This window comes from Lampris incognitus, chromosome 1 (assembly GCF_029633865.1).
Source record: "Lampris incognitus isolate fLamInc1 chromosome 1, fLamInc1.hap2, whole genome shotgun sequence".
NCBI classification, from domain to species: domain Eukaryota; kingdom Metazoa; phylum Chordata; class Actinopteri; order Lampriformes; family Lampridae; genus Lampris; species Lampris incognitus.
The window spans coordinates 22,550,519-22,568,885 of record NC_079211.1 but is presented as its reverse complement, the minus strand read 5'-3'; the positions used below and the strand labels follow the sequence as shown (position 1 = coordinate 22,568,885).

At 45.0% G+C, this 18,367-nt stretch overlaps 1 protein-coding gene across 2 annotated transcripts in view; it reads left to right on the top strand.

Annotated features, from left to right (window-relative positions):
- Nucleotides 1-18,367, top strand: part of atrx (ATRX chromatin remodeler) — a 66,187-nt gene that overhangs the window by 21,396 nt on the left and 26,424 nt on the right. For both annotated transcript variants that reach the window (XM_056282493.1, XM_056282485.1), the window contains exons 17-19: nt 13,959-14,105; nt 14,336-14,513; nt 15,040-15,177. In XM_056282493.1, the coding sequence (XP_056138468.1) occupies nt 13,959-14,105; nt 14,336-14,513; nt 15,040-15,177 (463 nt within the window). The remainder of the gene's footprint in view (nt 1-13,958; nt 14,106-14,335; nt 14,514-15,039; nt 15,178-18,367) is intronic.

The following is an 18,367-nucleotide window of genomic DNA, read 5'->3' as shown; positions in this document are numbered from 1 at the left end:
AGAAAAGACATTTAAGAGAAGAGAACAGTTTGCAATAGTCAGTAATCTATACTCTATAATCTTGTCAGCAGAACAGTGCTTGGTAAATTCATTGAGACAGAAACTGACCCGTCATGCAGTACACGTTGGGAAGCACTCAACTTAAAAGCAAATAATTGTAGGCTAAGGCAAAAAGATGAGTTTTAAGTTTGGATTTAAAGGACTCAACAGACTGTGATCTGACAGCAGCAGGCTGGTTATTCCACAAGATCATCATCATCATCAACCTTTATTTCAATAGGCAAGTTAATTAAGAGAAAACTCTTATTTACAATAACGGCCTATGTTGGGGGTAAGTGCCCCCTAGGGGATGGGGAGTAAAATAAAAAAAGAGGTAAAAACAAGGAACAGCAGTGACATGACAGGCCAAGTACACAGATATGGACATCACAATCAGTACAACAAAACATTCATAGTGGTCATACTTAAGTGTGCAGAGGAACAAGGCTGACATATAGCAACAGGTAAGACATAGCACACACGTTCACGCACAGTAGAGCAGTAGCAGCAAATATGGAATAACCCAGGAGTAGGTTAATACACGTAAGCAGTGGTGGCAACATACAACACACACAAAGCATTAATGGTATTGGCAGCATACAGATCAGCAGGGTTAGACAGTGGACAGTTAATTACAGCAGACAGCACAATTAATGGGACAGTGTAGCAGGCAGTTAGGAGGTAAGCAGACATACAACTCAGGTAGTTAGTACATTTAGCAGCGATAAAGCAGACAGCAGGGATGTTGCACCAGGTTATGACATACCGCATGTTTAGCAGGGTTTAAAAACACGGGGGGGGGGGCAGCAGGTTAGTCTATGACATACAGGCAGAGTATAAAACAATCATGGGAGCAGGAGGACAGACAAACAGTAATGGTGGCTCAGGTAAAACAGCTGCAAGAGTGCACTAGTGTATTTGTTGTGGTTTCCCTAAAGGAACGGACGGAGATGCATTTTTCCATATTCAGGGTTTTTTGTAGCCTGTTCCAGCTATTGGCTGCTGCATACTGAAACGAAAAAGGGGTCCAACCCGTCGAGGCCAGGGGGCTTCCTGGGATCCAGTTTACTGAGGACTTCAGAAACCTCTTTCTCAGTAAAATCCTGTAGTCCAAAGCTGTGGTATGTAGCTGGACTGGGCAGAGAGGTGGGGGGTGAGACAGGAGGCACTGTAGCACTGGAGGGCATGAGGTTAGAAGGAGAGGTAGGAGGCATAGGGGCACTGGGAGGCCGAGGGATAGATGGTGGAGCAGAAGGTGCTGTAGACTCAAACAGGTTTCCGGCTTTAATAAAGTGGTTATTAAAAGCCTCTGCCACACGCTCCTTTCGAGCTATGACCAGATCGTCGACCACCAGGGAGGGGGGAAGTTGGGATGAAGAGGGTTTTTTCTCCATCTCTTTAACGGCCTTCCAGAACTTGTGAGGATTGAGGCACTGAGACTGAACTGTTTTTGAAAGTAGCTGGTTTTGGTTTTGCGGATGGCCTGGGTGCACTTGTTTCTGATTTTTCGGAAGGATAGCCAGTCTTCGGGAGATTTTGACCAGCGGGCTCTATGCCAGATGGCGTTTTTAAGGCGGAGCTGTTCTGCTAGGTCACGGTCGAACCACGGGCTGCATCTATTTTTGATCCTCATTTTTTTAGAGGGACGTGTTTATCGACTATCTTGCGGAAGGAGTCATAAAAAAAAGACCAGGCGTTATTGATGTCAGGGAGTAGGCTTATTCTGTCCCACTTGACAGCAGTTAAGTCGTGGAGGAAGGCTTGTTCATTGAACTGTTTGAGCAGTCACCTGTGGGTAATTAGGACAGGTTGTTTGGCTATGCCACCATGGCGGATGCAGGCAGTGAAACAATGGTCACTCAGGTCTCTACTGAAACACCGGAAATGTACCTATTGGGGTTATTTGTAAGAATGACGTCAATAAGTGTGCCCTTTTCAGACAGATCTGGGTTTATGGGGTCGTACCGGGTGGGACTGGAGATAATTTGTGTGAGGTTAAGGGAGTCCCATTGTCGTAGGACTTGGGCTGGAGGATTGAGCATGTCCCAGTTAAGGTCGCCCATTAGCACAAGCTCAGACTTGGTATAAGGGACCAGGAGGACGCTAAGGGCAGGTAGAGCACCGGTGGGGCAGAGGGGGGGCGATAGCAGCCAGCAGCAGACAGTGTTGAGTGTTGGGCCAGCTGGATGGTGAGAATAAGTAGGTCGAACTGTTTGGACATGGATTTCCTGGTGACGATGGAGCAATGGAGATGTTCCTTAGTAAAGATAGCTACTCCACCACCTCTGGAGGACCTATCCTGTCTAAAGACATTGTAGCCTGCAATAGCAAAAGCAGAATCTGGCAAGCTCTTTTTTAGCCAGGATTCGGAAATCACTAATACATCAGGTTCAGAGCTGTGAACCCATACCTTTATCTGATCCGTTTTTGGCAACAGGTTTCTGGCATTTACATGGAGGAAACCCAGAGCTTTGCGGGAGCAATCAGCGAAGGTCAGGTTCATAGGGTTGGTATCAGTACAGTGATTTGCAGTAGCAGGACATTGCCAGAGCTTGTGGGACTAGATACATGACATGGACCAGGATGAACATGAACATTACCAGACATTAACAGTAGCAGCAGAATCAAAGCACGGCAGGGAGTTAACTGGGGGTTGTGACGTTTTTCATTTCATACACAGTTTTATCAGGATTTTTATCAGAAGGCAGCAAAATCATTTTATGGAGCAAATTCATAATATGACATGACAGCAGTGGCAGGACAAAGGAGATCATATCGTTGGCATTATGTGTCAGTCCCAAGGTTCTGGTTAGCAGGAGTGCGTCGCTGTCTCTGTTTGGTGCATAGGTACCAGCTGTTTCACAGCTAGGTACCACTGCACTCAAACACGTTGGTAACGTTGCATAAGGTTCACGCGCAAGAATGGAAGAAAACGCAATGAAAAGCATAATGAGAAGACAGGCTTTAGCCATGGTTAGTCCGCTAGAGTAGAGAATGGCACTCACCCACAGAACGACAGTCCTCAGCGACAGTTCGAGGTAGTTCGCTTAGCTAAGCTGCACCCAGCAGTCCTGAAGTTAGCTATCAACCCAACAATTCGGCAGGGCAAGCTAGCCGGCTAACTGGGTGAGCAGCCAGCAACGAGGGGAGAGAGCGGGGGCTGGCTAGCTGTTTAGCTAGCGGGGAAACTAGTCGAGGCTGGAGGGTGCAGCGAGGGGAGAGAGCGGGGACTGGCTAGCTGGTTAGCTAGCGGGGAAGCTAGTAGAGGCCGGGGGGTTCAACAAGGGGAGAGAGCGGGGACTGGCTAGCTGTTTAGCTAGCGGGGAAGCTAGCCGAGGCTGGGGGCAGCGAGGGGAGAGAGCTGAGGCTGGTTTAGCTGGTTAGCTAGCTAACGGGGAAGCTAGCCAAGGTCGGAGGGTGCAACAAGGGGAGAGAGTGGGAGCTGGCTAGCTAGCGGGGAAGTTAACCGAGGCCAGGGGGTGACGAGGGGAGAGAGCGGATGCTGGTTAGCTGGCGGGGAAGGTAGCCGAGGCCAGGGGTGCAACGAGGGGAGAGAGTGAAGGCTGGTTAGCTGGTTAGCCAGCCGAGGAAGGTGAGCAGCAGGGGAAAGGGGCTGGGATGGGAAGATTATCGGGGGCCAGGGGCTGATTGTGGAGCAAGGGCTGGGCAGAGAGGGGGCGTTGGGGGAGGCTTACGGGGATCAGCAGATTGGAGAGGAGGGCTGTGGAAGTCGGCAGCAGCAGAAGCAGGCAGGGTGGAGAGCAGCGGCAGTAGCAGGCAGCAGAGGTACTGGTACGTTTATTGACAGAAACGTTTCATCACAAGAATGGGGCCCAGTAGGAAAAGACCCTGCCCCCAGCTGACTTCGTTTTAACTTTGGGTACACACAGGAGCCCTGTATTTTGAGAGTGGAGAGCTCAAGATGGAATGTATTGTTTAAGGAGACCAGACAGGTATGATGGGTGCACACCCATTTAGGATTTTATAAGTCAGCAAAAGTACCTTGAAGTCTGATCTAACGACGATAGGAAGCCAATGAAGGGAGGCAAGAATTGATATAATATGGTCAAATTTTATAGTTGTAGTTAAGATTCTAGCTGCAGCATTTTGAACCATCTGAAGAATTAGTACTAGCATGTGGCAGGCCTGAAAACAGAACATTACAGTAATCTACAATAATCAAGTCAGGATTAAACAAATGCATGCATTAAAGTCTCTGCATCAGCCATAGACAGGGAAGACCGAATCTTAACTATGTTACATAAGTGAAAAAAGGCTGTCTTGATGATTTCTTTAATGTGCTTATCAAAGAAAAGGCTGGGATCAAATGTAACACCAAGATTTTTGGCTGCCAAACTTTGTGAAATCAGAGTTGTTGATTGTTATTGTTACTTGATCAATTTGGTCTGTGTCTATTAGGACCAAAAACCAGCATTTCAATTTTATCCAGATTTAAAAGCAGGAAATTTAATGACATGTAATTTTTAACAGCACCCAATCAGGCCTCTAAATTAGTAATTTAGGTATGCTCATCAGCCCTTATTGGCATATACAGATGAGTATCATCCGTATAGCGATGGAAATTTATTCTATGACTGCATATAATTTGACCAAGAGGTTAAATATAAACAGAGAAAAGTAGAGGGCCAAGAACCAAGCTGTGAGGTATGCTATATTTAACATCAGAGAATTTTGATGTAATATTATAACAGACACTGTGTTCTTCCAGATAAGTAGGACTTAAGCCAAGAGAGAGCTAAGCCAGAGACACCAAAATTAGAATTTATTCTGTCTTAATAGTATACAGTGATCAGTGGCATCAATCGCTGCACTGAGGTGCAGTAGTAGAAGCACAGAAGTGGAATTGGAGTCCATAGCTAGTAGAAGATTGTTCATCACTCTTGTCAGAGCAGTTTAAGTGGAGTGACGGGCCCCGAAGCCAATTGAAAAGGTTCATATAGATAGTTTTCTTCTATATGGGTCGAAAGTTGATGATACACAGCTCTCTCTAGTACTTTAGAAAAGAATGGAAAATTAGAGACTGGTCAATAGTTATTAAGAGACCCTGGATCGAGGTGCGTTTTTTTTTAAGTAGAGGTTTAACCACAGCTGTCTTAAAACTGCTGGCAAGAGTGCAGTAGTGAGTGATAAATTAACATTGTACAATTAAAATTGAACACTAGAGGACCAAAGACAGTCGTGTGACCGTTTTGGATTTTCAAAGTTTAATAACTTTGTGGGGGGGAAAAAGATACAGACCTGCCGCTCTCTGAATGCTCTTAAAATTGCATATATTTGCATTAAAATGAGTTTTAGATCAATTGCACACAAAAAAGTTATGATAAGATCTAGCTAAAACAATCATGACCAGTCAAAATGACCGCACGTAATTTGCACTTGATCACGCGCATCATGTCACTATTTACGACACGTGTTCGTCATATCATTTCCTTCGCCAAGTTAATTGCTCTGTCCTAGAAAAACACTAGTGTTCTCCAGTGAAGAGTAGTAGTCTAAACTTGATTTTTGATTATTGCCAACATGTCTTGTTACAGACACTGTTTCAGATGCACCATGACTACCACTGACGCGTTGTAGTATTTACAGGTGTTGGACAGTGGCCATTTTAAATGGCTTGAAAAATAGTGTTAAAGTTGTTAAAATGTTAATTTCGGTGTCAGTTAGTTTCTTAACAGACATACTCACATATGTAATGCATTAATATCTCAATTGGGTATGTATCTTGACAGAATTCACTCATTCATTCATCTTCAGCCACTTCTCTGGGGTCGGGTCACGGTGGCAGCAAGCTAAGTAGGGCACTCCAGACGTCCCTCTCCCCAGCAACGCTCTCCAGCTCCTCCTGGGAGATCCCAAGGTGTTCTCAGGCCAGATTGGACATGTAGTCTCTCCAGCAAGTTCTGGGTCTACCCCGGGGTCTCCTCCCAGTTGGCCGTGCTCAGTAAACCTCCAAAAGAAGGCATCCTAATTAGATGCTCGAACCACCTCAACTGGCTCCTTTTGATGCGAAGGAGCAGCGGCTCTACTCCGAGCTCCCGCCGGATGTCCGAGCTCCTCAACCTATCTCTAAAGCTGAGCCCAGACACCCTACGGAGGAAACCCATTTCAGCCGCTTGTAGTTCTGGGTCTACCCCAGGGTCTCCTCCCAGTTGGACATGCCCGGAAAACCTCTCAAGGAAGGCGCCCAGGAGGCATCCTAATCAGATGCCCGAACCCATTAATTGGCTCCTTTTGATGCAAAGGAGCAGCGGCTCTACTCCGAGCTCCCTCTGGATGTCCAAGCTCCTCACCCCATCTCTAAGGCTGAGTCCAGACACCCTACGGAGGAAACTCATTTCAGCCGCTTGTATCCGTGATTTCACCCTTTTGGTCACTACCCAAAGCTCATGACCATAGGTGAGGGTTGGAACAAAGATTGACTGGTAAGTTGAGAGCGTTGCCTTCCGGCTCAGCTGCCTCTTCACCACAACGGTCCGGTACAATGTCCGCATTACTGCTGATGCTGCAGCAATTCGCCTGTCAATCTCCTGCTCCATCCGCCTGTCAATCTCCCGCTCCATCCTACCCTCACTTGTGAACAAGACCCCGAGATACTCGAACTCTTTCACTTGAGGCAACAATTCATCCCCAACCCGGAGGGAGCAATCCACCATTTTCTGGTAGAGAACCATGGCCTCAGACTTGGAGGTGCTGCAAATCGCCCCAGTGCATGCTGGAGGTTGCGTTCTGATGAAGCCAACAAAACCACATCATCTGCAAAGATCAGAGACGTAATTCTGAGGTTCCCAAAATGGACACACTCCCCACCTTAGCTGCGCCTTGAGATTCTGTCCATGAATATCACAAACAGAATCGGAGACAAGGGGCAACTTTGGCGGAGTCTGACACCCACCGAAAACGTGTTTGACTTTGTGCCGAGAATGCGGACACAGCTCTCACTTTGATTATACAAGGACCGGATGGCTTACAGCAACTGTCCCGGTACTCCATACTCCTGCAGTATCCCCCACACAGTGCCCTGGGGTACACTGTCGTAAGCCTTCTCCAAGTCCACAAAACACATGGAGACTGGCTGGTCAAACTCCCATGCCTCCCTCAGCACTTCCGCAAGGGTAAAGAGTTGGTCTGTTGTTTTCGGCCAGGACGGAATCTGCATTGTTCCTCCTGGATCTGAGGTTCGACAGTCGGTCGGAGCCTCTTTTCCAGCACCCTAGAGTAGACTTTCCCAGGGAGGCTGAGCAATGTCATGCCCCGATAATTGGAGCACACCCTCCGGCCTTGACAGAATGTAGAATTTTAAAACCGTGGGGGTCAAAGTGACCGCCCATGGTCGTTCTAGTAGTTTTTAAGTTCTGGTCGTTGTTTGGGACTGTTTCGATATTTATTTTCAGCTCTTTTTTTACATTTCACGTTTTATAGGCCTTGTTTTCCGTTTTGTTTTTATATTCGTTTTTTCAGTTTTGCTATTCAAGTTCGACCATGTCTCTGAAGTTTAATTGTTTAAAAATAGTATTATAGTTGTTAAAATGGTAATTTTGGTGTCAGTCATTTCCAAACAGACATACTAACATATGCAATACATTAATATCTCAATTAGGTATTTATGTTCACAGAATATAGAGTTTAAAAACCGGCTGTCAATTTGACCGCCCATGGTCATTTTAGGTAGGAATGAAATACCAGTCATTCTAGTGTTAACAATTCATTGTAAGTCCCAGGAAAGGCCAGAGGTCTTTAGAAAGTTTTGCTGGTTAAGGGTCAAGTAGGCAAGTAGTTGATTTAGAAGCTGACACAAGCTTTGTCAAAGTATCAAGGGAGATAGTCTTACAAGCTGTAATAACAGGGACTATCAGTGACTTATTGTATCGATATGAATTTGGTAAGGTGTTATACGTCCGTCGCAGCGACAAGGACCATCTAGTCATCCTGTGATGGATGACTGATGACTTGCATAATGAAAGAGTTGCGCATCATCAGCCCCACTCTCTCGTCCGAGACCACCTACTACCAGTGGCAAGACTAAGCAAGATGACTGGCAATGGAGACGGGTGCAGATTTTTCTCAGGGTTTCTTCCCGAAGCCTTTCCTGTATACATTTATACCCGCAAGGCAGCGGAGGTTTAAATCAGAGTTTTCCTTCTGCTAGATGAACTGCCTGGCAAGGCTAACGAGCTTCAGCTACCCGGTTTTGAAATCAGAGTTGTCCTTCTTCTAGATTGGCTGCCAACCAAGGCTAACAAGTCCAATCGACCAACCCAGTTATACCGCCGGGAACCCGGTCACCCCTGCAGCAGACTTGGTGAAAACAGGAGGTATCACGAGACGGTGTTGTTGCGGACGCATTTGCATAGGAGCGGCCAAATGCTAAGGTCCTGATGGACCCGCGGCAATCACTACACCAGGAAGCAAGAGGCCACCACACCGCTTCGCATTCCTTTTAGCAAGTAGGACATCTAGCCCAATATTCGCCACCTCCAGGAGGAGTAGCTGCAGGAATACCTGGAGTTGAAGAACTAATTTTGTTTATGATCTCATCAACCTTATTGCAGAAAAAGTCTGGAAACTCATGGGCCGTGAATGGTGAGCAGCTGATAAATGGCTGCTTTTTAGTAAATTTAGATACAGTGTCAAAGAGATATCTGGGGATATGTTTATTAATATTGATTAAGCGAGAGAGATATGCTGCTTTTGCAGCATATAAAGCATGCTTGTATTTCAATAAGCACTCATGCCAAGATAGGTAAAAGACATCCAATTTTGAATTTTGCCATCTATGTTCCAGTCTCCTATAGGCCTGCTTAAGAGCACGTGTCTCATCGTTAAACCAGGGTGCCTCTTTAGTCGCCTAGCTCTGGTAGTGAGAGGTGCAGCTTAATCAAGGAGACTAGAAAGGGCCACATTTAAATCACGAGTGAAATTTTCAACAGATTCAGTCTGCAGTGAAAGGAGCCAAGACTTCAGGCAGTTGTTGGCCAAATGCAGCTACAGCAGATGGACCAATGTAGCAAGTAGCAATTACATCTGTGCCGACATTAATAGGACAGGCCAATAATGCTTCAAATTTGATAAGAAAATATCTGACACAGCAGATGTGGTTGGAGAGACATTCAGATCAGAAACAGCTATCCCTTTTGATAAAACCAAATCAAGGGTATTACCACTGCAATGAGTCGACTCCTGAACAAACTGAGCGAACCCAAAAGTATCAACAAGCACTAGAAAAGCTTTACTTGGAGGATCAGCTGCCTTATTCCGATGAATGTTGAAATCACCAAGAATTAGAATCTCATCAGAATGAGTAACAAGACCTGAGACAGTGACAGACATTCACGGTTGTAGGGCTGGCCCCACTGGCCGGTCCCCTTGTAGCACTTTTCCAACCAACTTCAGATCAAACGTCCGTGTGACAAAAGTGTTCGCATGCCTTTGATTAGCTAACCCTAACCCCACCCTGACACTAGCTAACCTTAACCAATCAGAGAGCAGAATTCTAGCAGTGCGGTTGGAAAAAAATGTATCGTGGCTGGTCTAGCCAAAAACTCCCACTTCCGTGTTTACCAGTGGCATCAATTGGTTAGCCGACCAATCGCATAACTTCAGTGACGTTGCTGGTCATCTGATCCAGTGGCCCAGTCATGTAACTTGTTCTCTCAGTCACATGATCCGGAACAGACATTCGTGGTTGTAGGGCTGGCCTGGCCGGTCCAGCCAAAAGTGGTAAACGCAGATTGGGTTTTGCAATTTTTTTAATTTGACACAAACAAACAATCAAGCATATGCATCCCCTCCATCTTTTTTTGGGGGGGGGGGGGTGATTTTCTTCGAATTGTACTTGGCCAATTACCCCACTCTTCCAAAACGTCCTAGTCACCGCTCCATCGCCTATGCTGGTCCAGGAAGGGGTGCAGATTACCACATGCCTCCTTCGATACAGGTGGAGTCGCCAGCCGCTTCTTTTCACCTGACAGTGAGGAGTTTTGCCAGGGGGACGTAGCGCGTGGGAGGATCATGCTATTCCCCCCCAAACAGGTGCCCTGACCGACCAGTGGAGGCGCTAGTGCAGCGACTAGGACACACACCCACATCCGGCTTCCCACCTGCAGACACGGCCAATGGTGTCTGTAGGGACGCCCGACCAAGCCGGAGGTAACAGGGATTCGAACCAGCGCTCCCCCTGTTGCTAGGCAACGGAATAGCCTGCCACGCTACCTGGGTGCGCACCCTCCCATCCCCAGAGCAGAGATAAATAGTAAAAAATAAGGGGGCGGGTGTTGGCATTACAAGACCATCAAGTATAGAATAGTTAGTGGGAAAGGTCAGAATACAAAAGTAAAACAAACAAACATTTGGCTGCAAACCACAATACACAGAATCCATATAGGTTGCATGTAGCACAGGTGACATAATCAGAAAAGTTGATCTCCATAGAGGTAGGGGCATGGTCTGATATAACAATACTGTGGTACTCGCATGACTTAACCTTTTGTAAAAGTCTGTCATCAACAAGAAAGAAATCTATCCACGAGTATGTCTGGTGTGGGTGCGAAAAGAATGAGTATGCTTTGGTTGATGGGAAGGTGAACCTCCAGGGGTCAGATATGCCCAGCTGCTCAGCATGGGAGGTCGTAACCTTAGCAGAGCCAGAAAGGACTGCGTGTTTGGTAGATGACCTATCAAGAGTATTGTCTTGGACCATGTTAAAATCCCCCCTTAACTGTTGTTGGAACCTGGTAATGTAGAAAAGAATTTGGAAATAAATTGACTTGTCATCCCAATTAGGTGAATATATGCAGGCAAGGACTACAGGAGTGTTTTGGATGAGACCTGATACAATAACATATTGGCCACTGGGGTCAGCGGTGGAGCTGAGTAGTTCAAAAGCAATGTTTTTCCAAATTAAAATGGCAGCACCCCTGGCTCTACCATAAAACCTGGGGTGGAATAAATGCTCAACCCATCCCCTTTTGAGCCTTGGAACCTCGGAGGTGCACAGGTGTGTCTCTTGAAGAAAAGCTATGTTGGCCTTCAAATGTTGTAAGCGGGACATTATTCTGTTTAATTTAGTAACCTTGTTTGAACCCTTGACAATCCAAGAGACAAAACGGATACTACCTTCAGTAATGTTTAAATCAGCCATTTTGGATGTGGAAGAAATAATGTTCAATTGTCGTTGAAACCAAAACCATATAGTAGCTATACACACATATGAGGAAGAAGTGAAAAAAGAGTAAATAACAATTAAATTTTTTTAAATATATATATATATATATATATATATATATACTCTGCCACCAGTCCCACCCACCTCTCACCCTGGCCTCCCACCCACCTGCCCCAAGTGGGCATCTTGAACTCAAAACTCCATCGCAGCAAACGCTTGTGCAGGTAATAGTCATTCTCTGTCATTAAACTAACATAGTAACTCCACTGAACAATTGACAAAAGTAGCTTGAGTTTAAATGTAAACCCTGGTAGCCCCAGTCAGTCCTATTCTCAATTGAAAAAAAAAATAGTCAAAGAAATACCACTAACACAATCCGAATAAAAGAAAAGCAGCCGCCTTTGTAAGCAGCAGCTATTGAAAAGTAAGCATAAAACAAATGAAAACGAGTATAGTGTGGGCCACATCAACGGAGGCCCCATGTAACGTGTACAGCTATATATAACCTTTGTTACGGTTCTTAGATGGTACGTTGCTGCCATCTGTTGGAATTTAGGTAGTGCTGCATTACTGCATGTATATCGCTGTAAAGGTGTTGTACGCTGGATGTTTTTGCTCTCCAACTGGGATAAAGACTATATCAGCACTGGTGACTCATCTCCTTATTTAACCCCCGGAACAACCTTGACCATTTCTAAAATGGCAATAGACAAAGCAGATCGCATATGTGGCCCACAAACTAAATAAAAGCAGGCACCGATAGACTGGATAGGATCAATCGGTCAAATCAAGTTGCATTTTTTGTTTCTAATAGCTGCAACAGCCACTCACAGTGCTTTAACAAACTTCTCCGGAGACTTTTGGGTAACCTGTACTTACAACGTGCCGTTAAAATTGTTCTCAATTTGTCTGTTTTCACTTAGCAATCCCACATGTTTCACTAATACTCAACGGCTTTTATCTCGTATGTTCACATTGTTTTTGTCCGTAATACTGCAATACTTACTTAGACGGTGCAACTCTTCCACTGTCAGTCCAAAAAGTTTTTGCTCTATTTCGATCAACACTTCTTCCGCAAACCAAAAAGTGCAGCGAGATTAACATGAGCGTCCCAAAATTGTATAATTAATAGAAATGCCCTATGTAGTACACAGCCAAAGCCAAGCTATATACCCTTCTACTTAGGTAGGCTACATTTTCTGTTGTCCGGTCGCTCAGTCGTAGGTTGAATTGTGTTTTGGAAGAAGAATTGCTGCACTGGGATGATTGGAAGTGTGGACAGTTCCCTGCAAAGTAAACCATAGCTTGGCAGGATTGACCACTGGACCAGACCAAACTTCTCGCCGGCTTGGTGGAGTAGTGCCTTCACGTCCGTAAACTCCGCTCTGCGTCAGGCCAGCATTACAGAATAGTCTGGGAATATTTGGATCCTTTTCCCTTTGTATGACAACTGTCCACGTTCGTGGGATGCATGGAGAATCGGCTCCTTCATCCGGTAGTAATGCAGCCGCACCAGCATGGCTGTCGGAGGTTTGCCTGGTGGTGGTTTGGCTGTGAGGGTGCTATGTGCTCTTTGTCGGTCTGTCAACCGGTGTGTTGGCGAAAGTTTCCTTGCCCAGGATTTCCTTCAGGAAAGGGGCCCATGAAGGCAGTTGGGTTGGTGCCCTCATTACTCTCAGGTAAGCCAACCACACGTAGGTTCTGTCGACGGGAGCGATTTTCTTGGTCATCCACTGCGGCTTCAAGCTTGACATTGTTCACCCTGGCTGCAAACAATGGCCAGCTCCGCCAGCCTGTCCCTAACTTCATTTTGGGAGGTTTCCAGTGCAGTGCTTTTTATTGGCGTGGTCAGTCACTGATGTCTGTAGTGAAGCTATTGTGGAACAAAGTTCTTTAACTATTTCTTCGCACATAGTTACAGCTGTTGCACAAAATTAAGCCATAATCTCTGCTTGTAGCTCCTTCACCTCAGTGCGGATGGTGGTGATCATTTCATCACCAGTGTTTACCTCTGCTATTTTACCTGTTATTTGGCTAGCTAGTAGAGAGCTATCGGTCAGCATTGTTGACTTGCTGTTTCCCCACATGGTTCTTATTTCTGGACATTAAGAATTGATTAGTACTAATTTACAGCAACAATGTGCACTGTTTTGAGAATTCAGTCACTATATTTGCAGGAAATATATGGAAGTTCAGTGAAGAAGCTTTGGAACACGTCCTCACTAGGTCATGTCAAAACTGGAGGCCTTCTTTCAGCTTTTTGATCGAAAAATATGAAAGACCTCATGTTTTTCTATACAAATATATGCTTTAATTAAACAGAGCAAATATGAAGAGTAAACAAATACACAAAATCAATTAAAAAAAATTTGTTCAATAGGGATGAGAGATCATACTCCTGGGGAAACATTCTGATGGATTATTACAACTGCAAATGTGTCTGATCAACACTGTTGATAAAAATGTTCTTAAATGTTTTGTTTTTTTTGGGGGGGGGGTGAAGAGTTGCAACAGACATCAAACAGCTCCATACGATGAAGAGGTTTGATTTGATTAACTGTGATCTCGTCTCTCTTTCTTGCTTCAGCCTTTGACTGGTGGAAAATGTAACTTGGTATGCGTCCTGAATAATCTATACATCCCTGGCTGCAGACATTTTGGTCATCATCGACCAGTAAACCTTCCTGCTCCATATCGCTTCCCTGTGTTTAAATGTAGTTCTGTTTTTGCACTGTAGGTGGTGACATTCCTTCACACTTTGTTGCTCTGTGAGAAAGTCAACTTCACCACAGCTTTGGTGGTGTGTCCCCTGAACACTGTCCTTAATTGGCTCAACGAGTTTGAGAAATGGCAGGAAGGAATGAAAGATGACGAGAGCTTAGAGGTAATAATTTGTCACTTGTTGTTTTTTATATTTACAGGGATTTTAGTTTATTTTCCAGTGACTTTTCAGGATTTCCTTTTTTTTTTAAGACACATCATTGATTTTCACATTTCCTTTTATTTCAAAATATATACTTTCTTTTTTTGTCTCTCTGTGACATAAAACTTTGATCAGGCAAGCTGTATATTTTGGGTATGACATTGCATGTGGATCTTTGGTGTGTTTGCCAGGTGACTGAACTGGCCACTGTGAAGAGGCCTCAGGAGAGAGCATATGCACTTCAGCGTTGGCAAGAGGATGGGGGCGTGATGATCATAGGCTACGAGATGTACCGCAACCTCACACAGGGCAGGAACATCAAAAGCAAGAAGCTCAAGGAGATCTTTCAAAAGACACTGGTAGATCCAGGTATAGTAACCAGTGATGCTTACATAGAAAGCATAATTCCCCAGATAATGATAATCTGCAAAGTTTCTACAAATCTCTCCTTATTTAGTTACTGTTGCAATGTCTGAAATTCTTCTAAAATGAAATGTGCAATTTTCCTTTATGAATTACCACAAGAGAATTGGTTGGCAGGGAGAGGGCAGTTGTATTACAGGATCCCCATACCTGTTTTACCATTCTTCTTAGCTTTTGCTATATCTTTCAACTAATCTAGCATTATTGCACATTAAAGAGCTCCCTAGATCTCAGTGAGGTGTTGAAACACTGTTGGAGGGTAAGTAGTGTGGCTTTGAGCAGTAATGCGTGGATGTGTCAATCTTTATTTTGCAAACTGTGGATTGATCAACCAGTCAGTCATGGGACAAGTCACTTACCCCTTCCAAGTAGTGTTGATTTTTTTTCCCCCCTCTTTGACATGTTCCCTTCATTTCTCAAAAACTTTTCTTTTCCCGATTGTCTATTTCTTTCTTTCTTTTTCCCAAACTAGGTCCAGATTTTGTTATCTGTGATGAGGGTCACATATTGAAGAATGAGTCATCTGCAGTATCAAAAGCAATGAACTCCATCAAGACCAGGAGGAGGATCGTCCTTACTGGAACACCTCTTCAGAACAATCTTATAGAATGTAAGTCTCGAACTACTCCCTCTCTCTTATCTGTACCTCATCTGTCGGTTATATGTGTGATTGTTGAAATACAGCATTTCTTTGCTCTGGTCTTTATTCTTTATTTGGATACCCATTAGCTTTCAGATACTGGTTGCTAATCCTCCTGAGGTCCACGCTTAGAAAGTAGACAACCATTAATACACTAATACACTAAAAGGCACACTAAAACTGGAGACAAAAATAATTAAGTAAATGGGAAAAAAATAAAATTCATAAATTAACTCCTGCTTTATCTGTACACCTGTACACAAAATATATTGTACATATGCACTCACCGGCCACTTTATTAGGCACACCTGTCCAACTGCTCGTTAATGCAAATTTCTAATCAGCCAATCACATGGCAGCAACTCAATGCATTTAGGCATGTAGACATGGTCAAGACGATCTGCTGCAGTTCAAACCGAGCATCAGAATGGGGAAGAAAGGTGATTTAAGTGACTTTGAACGTGGCATGGTTGTTGGTGCCAGACGGGCTGGTCTGAGTATTTCAGAAACTGCTGATCTACTGGGATTTTCACGCACAACCATCTCTAGGGTTTACAGAGAATGGTCCGAAAAAGAGAAAATATCCAGTGAGCGGCAGTTCTGTGGGCGAAAATGCCTTGTTGATGCCAGAGGTCAGAGGAGAACGGCCAGACTGGTTCGAGCTGATAGAAAGGCAACAGTAACTCAAATAACCACTCATTACAACCGAGGTATGCAGAAGAGCATCTCTGAACGCACAACACGTCGAACCTTGAGGCAGATGGGCTACAGCAGCAGAAGACCACACCGGGTGCCACTCCTGTCAGCTAAGAACAGGAAACTGAGGCTACAATTCGCACAGGCTCACCAAAATTGGACAATAGAAGATTGGAAAAACGTTGCCTGGTCTGATGAGTCTCGATTTCTGCTGCGACATTCGGATGGTAGGGTCAGAATTTGGCGTCAACAACATGAAAGCATGGATCCATCCTGCCTTGTATCAATGGTTCAGGCTGGTGGTGGTGGTGTAATGGTGTGGGGGATATTTTCTTGGCACACTTTGGGCCCCTTAGTACCAATTGAGCATCGTGTCAACGCCACAGCCTACCTGAGTATTGTTGCTGACCATGTCCATCTCTTTATGACCACAGTGTTCCCATCTTCTGATGGCTACTTCCAGCAGAATAGCGCGCCATGTCATAAAGCTCGAATCATCTCAGACTGGTTTCTTGAACATGACAATGAGTTCACTGTACTCAAATGGCCTCCACAGTCACCAGATCTCAATCCAATAGAGCACCTTTGGGATGTGGTGGACCGGGAGATTCGCATCATGGATGTGCAGCCGACAAATCTGCAGCAACTGCGTGATGCTGTCGTGTCAATATGGACCAAACTCTCTGAGGAATGTTTCCAGTACCTTGTTGAATCTATGCCACGAAGGATTAAGGCAGTTCTGAAGGCAAAAGGGGGTCCAACCCGATACTAGCAAGGTGTACCTAATAAAGTGGCCAGTGAGTGTATATACACACATAAATATATACACACATAAATATATACATTAGGACTCAAGAATGAAACGAAAAGTAATATGTCTAACAGAAATAACAACAAAACAAACGGTAACAATGGCTCTGGCAGGCAACAACACTTATTGGCTTAAACAGGCCCATCAATCTTTGTTTCATTAATATTTTAAGTTTTTAGTTTTAAATTGTTTAATCTGGGTTGGTACCGCATTCAAGGCAGAAGTGGATCTGTAGAGGACAATTTTTCTCATACAATTGGTTTATGGGTGGTGTACAGTGAGATGACCTGTACTTACTTGTCATGTATAACACTTATGATAATTACCAATCAATACAAATTATTCCATAAAACAGTAGGGCATGTTTGCAGACAGCATTTCACATTAAGAAGAATGAGAAAGACACTTTATTTTGTCAATGTACCTTACAACGAATTGTGTTCTTACAATGAAATTTGTTCTCTGCATTTAACCCATCCTATTGTATAGGAGCAGGGGACCAACTCCAGTTCTTCTTTCCATTGCCTTGGTCAGGGTCACAGATAGGATTAACCCTAACCCTTAATTGTAAAAAGCTGGGTTTTCATTCGGAATGGGCAATTTGGACCGGAGGGTGTGCTCCAATTATCGGGACATCACACTCTTCAGGGAAAGTCTACTCTAGGGTGCTGGAAAAGAGGCTCCGACCGACTGTCGAACCTTGGATCCAGGAGGAATAATGCAGATTCTGTCCTGGCCGTGGAACAATGAACCAACTCTTTACCCTTGCGGAAGTGCTGAGGGAGACATGAGGGTTTGACCAGCCAGTCTACATGTGTTTTGTGGACTTGGAGACCATGTACCCAGGGACACTCTTGGGGGGGGGGGGCTGCTTGACCGGTACCCCATACTCCAGCAGTTGCTACAAGCCATCCGGTCCTTGTATAACCAAAGTGAGAGCGGTGTCCGTATTCTCGGCACAAAGTCAAACATGTTCTCGGTGAGTGTCGGACTCCGCCAAGGTTGTCCCTTGTCTCCGATTCTGTTTGTGATATCCGTGGACAGGATCTCAAGGCACAGCCAAGGTGAGGAGTGTTGGGAACCTCAGAATTGCATCTTTGCTTTTCGCAGATGTGGTTTTGTTGGCTTCATCAGAACGCAACCTCCAGCATGCATTGGGGCGGTTTGCAGCTGAGTGTGAAATGGCCGGGATGAGAGTCAGCACCTCCAAGTCTGAGGCCATGGTTCTCTACCGGAAAATGGTGGATTGCTCCCTCCGGGTTGGGGATGGGTTGTTGCCTCAAGTCAAAGAGTTCAAGTATCTCGAGGTCTTGTTCACAAATGAGGGTAGGATGGAGTGGGAGATTTACAGGTGGATTGCTGCAGCATCAGCAGTAATGTGGACGTTGTACCGGACCATTGTGGTGAAGAGGGAGCTGTGCCAGAAGGCAAAGATCTCAACTTACCAGTCAATCTTCGTTCCAACCCTCACCTATGGTCATGAGCTTTGGGTAGTGACCGAAAGGGTGAAATCGCGGATACAAGTGGCTGAAAGGAGTTTCCTACGTAGGGTGTCTGGACTCAGCCTTAGAGATGGGGTGAGGAGCTTGGACATCCGGAGGGAGCTCGGAGTAGAGCCGGTGTTCCTTTGCATCAAGAGGAGCCAGTTAATGG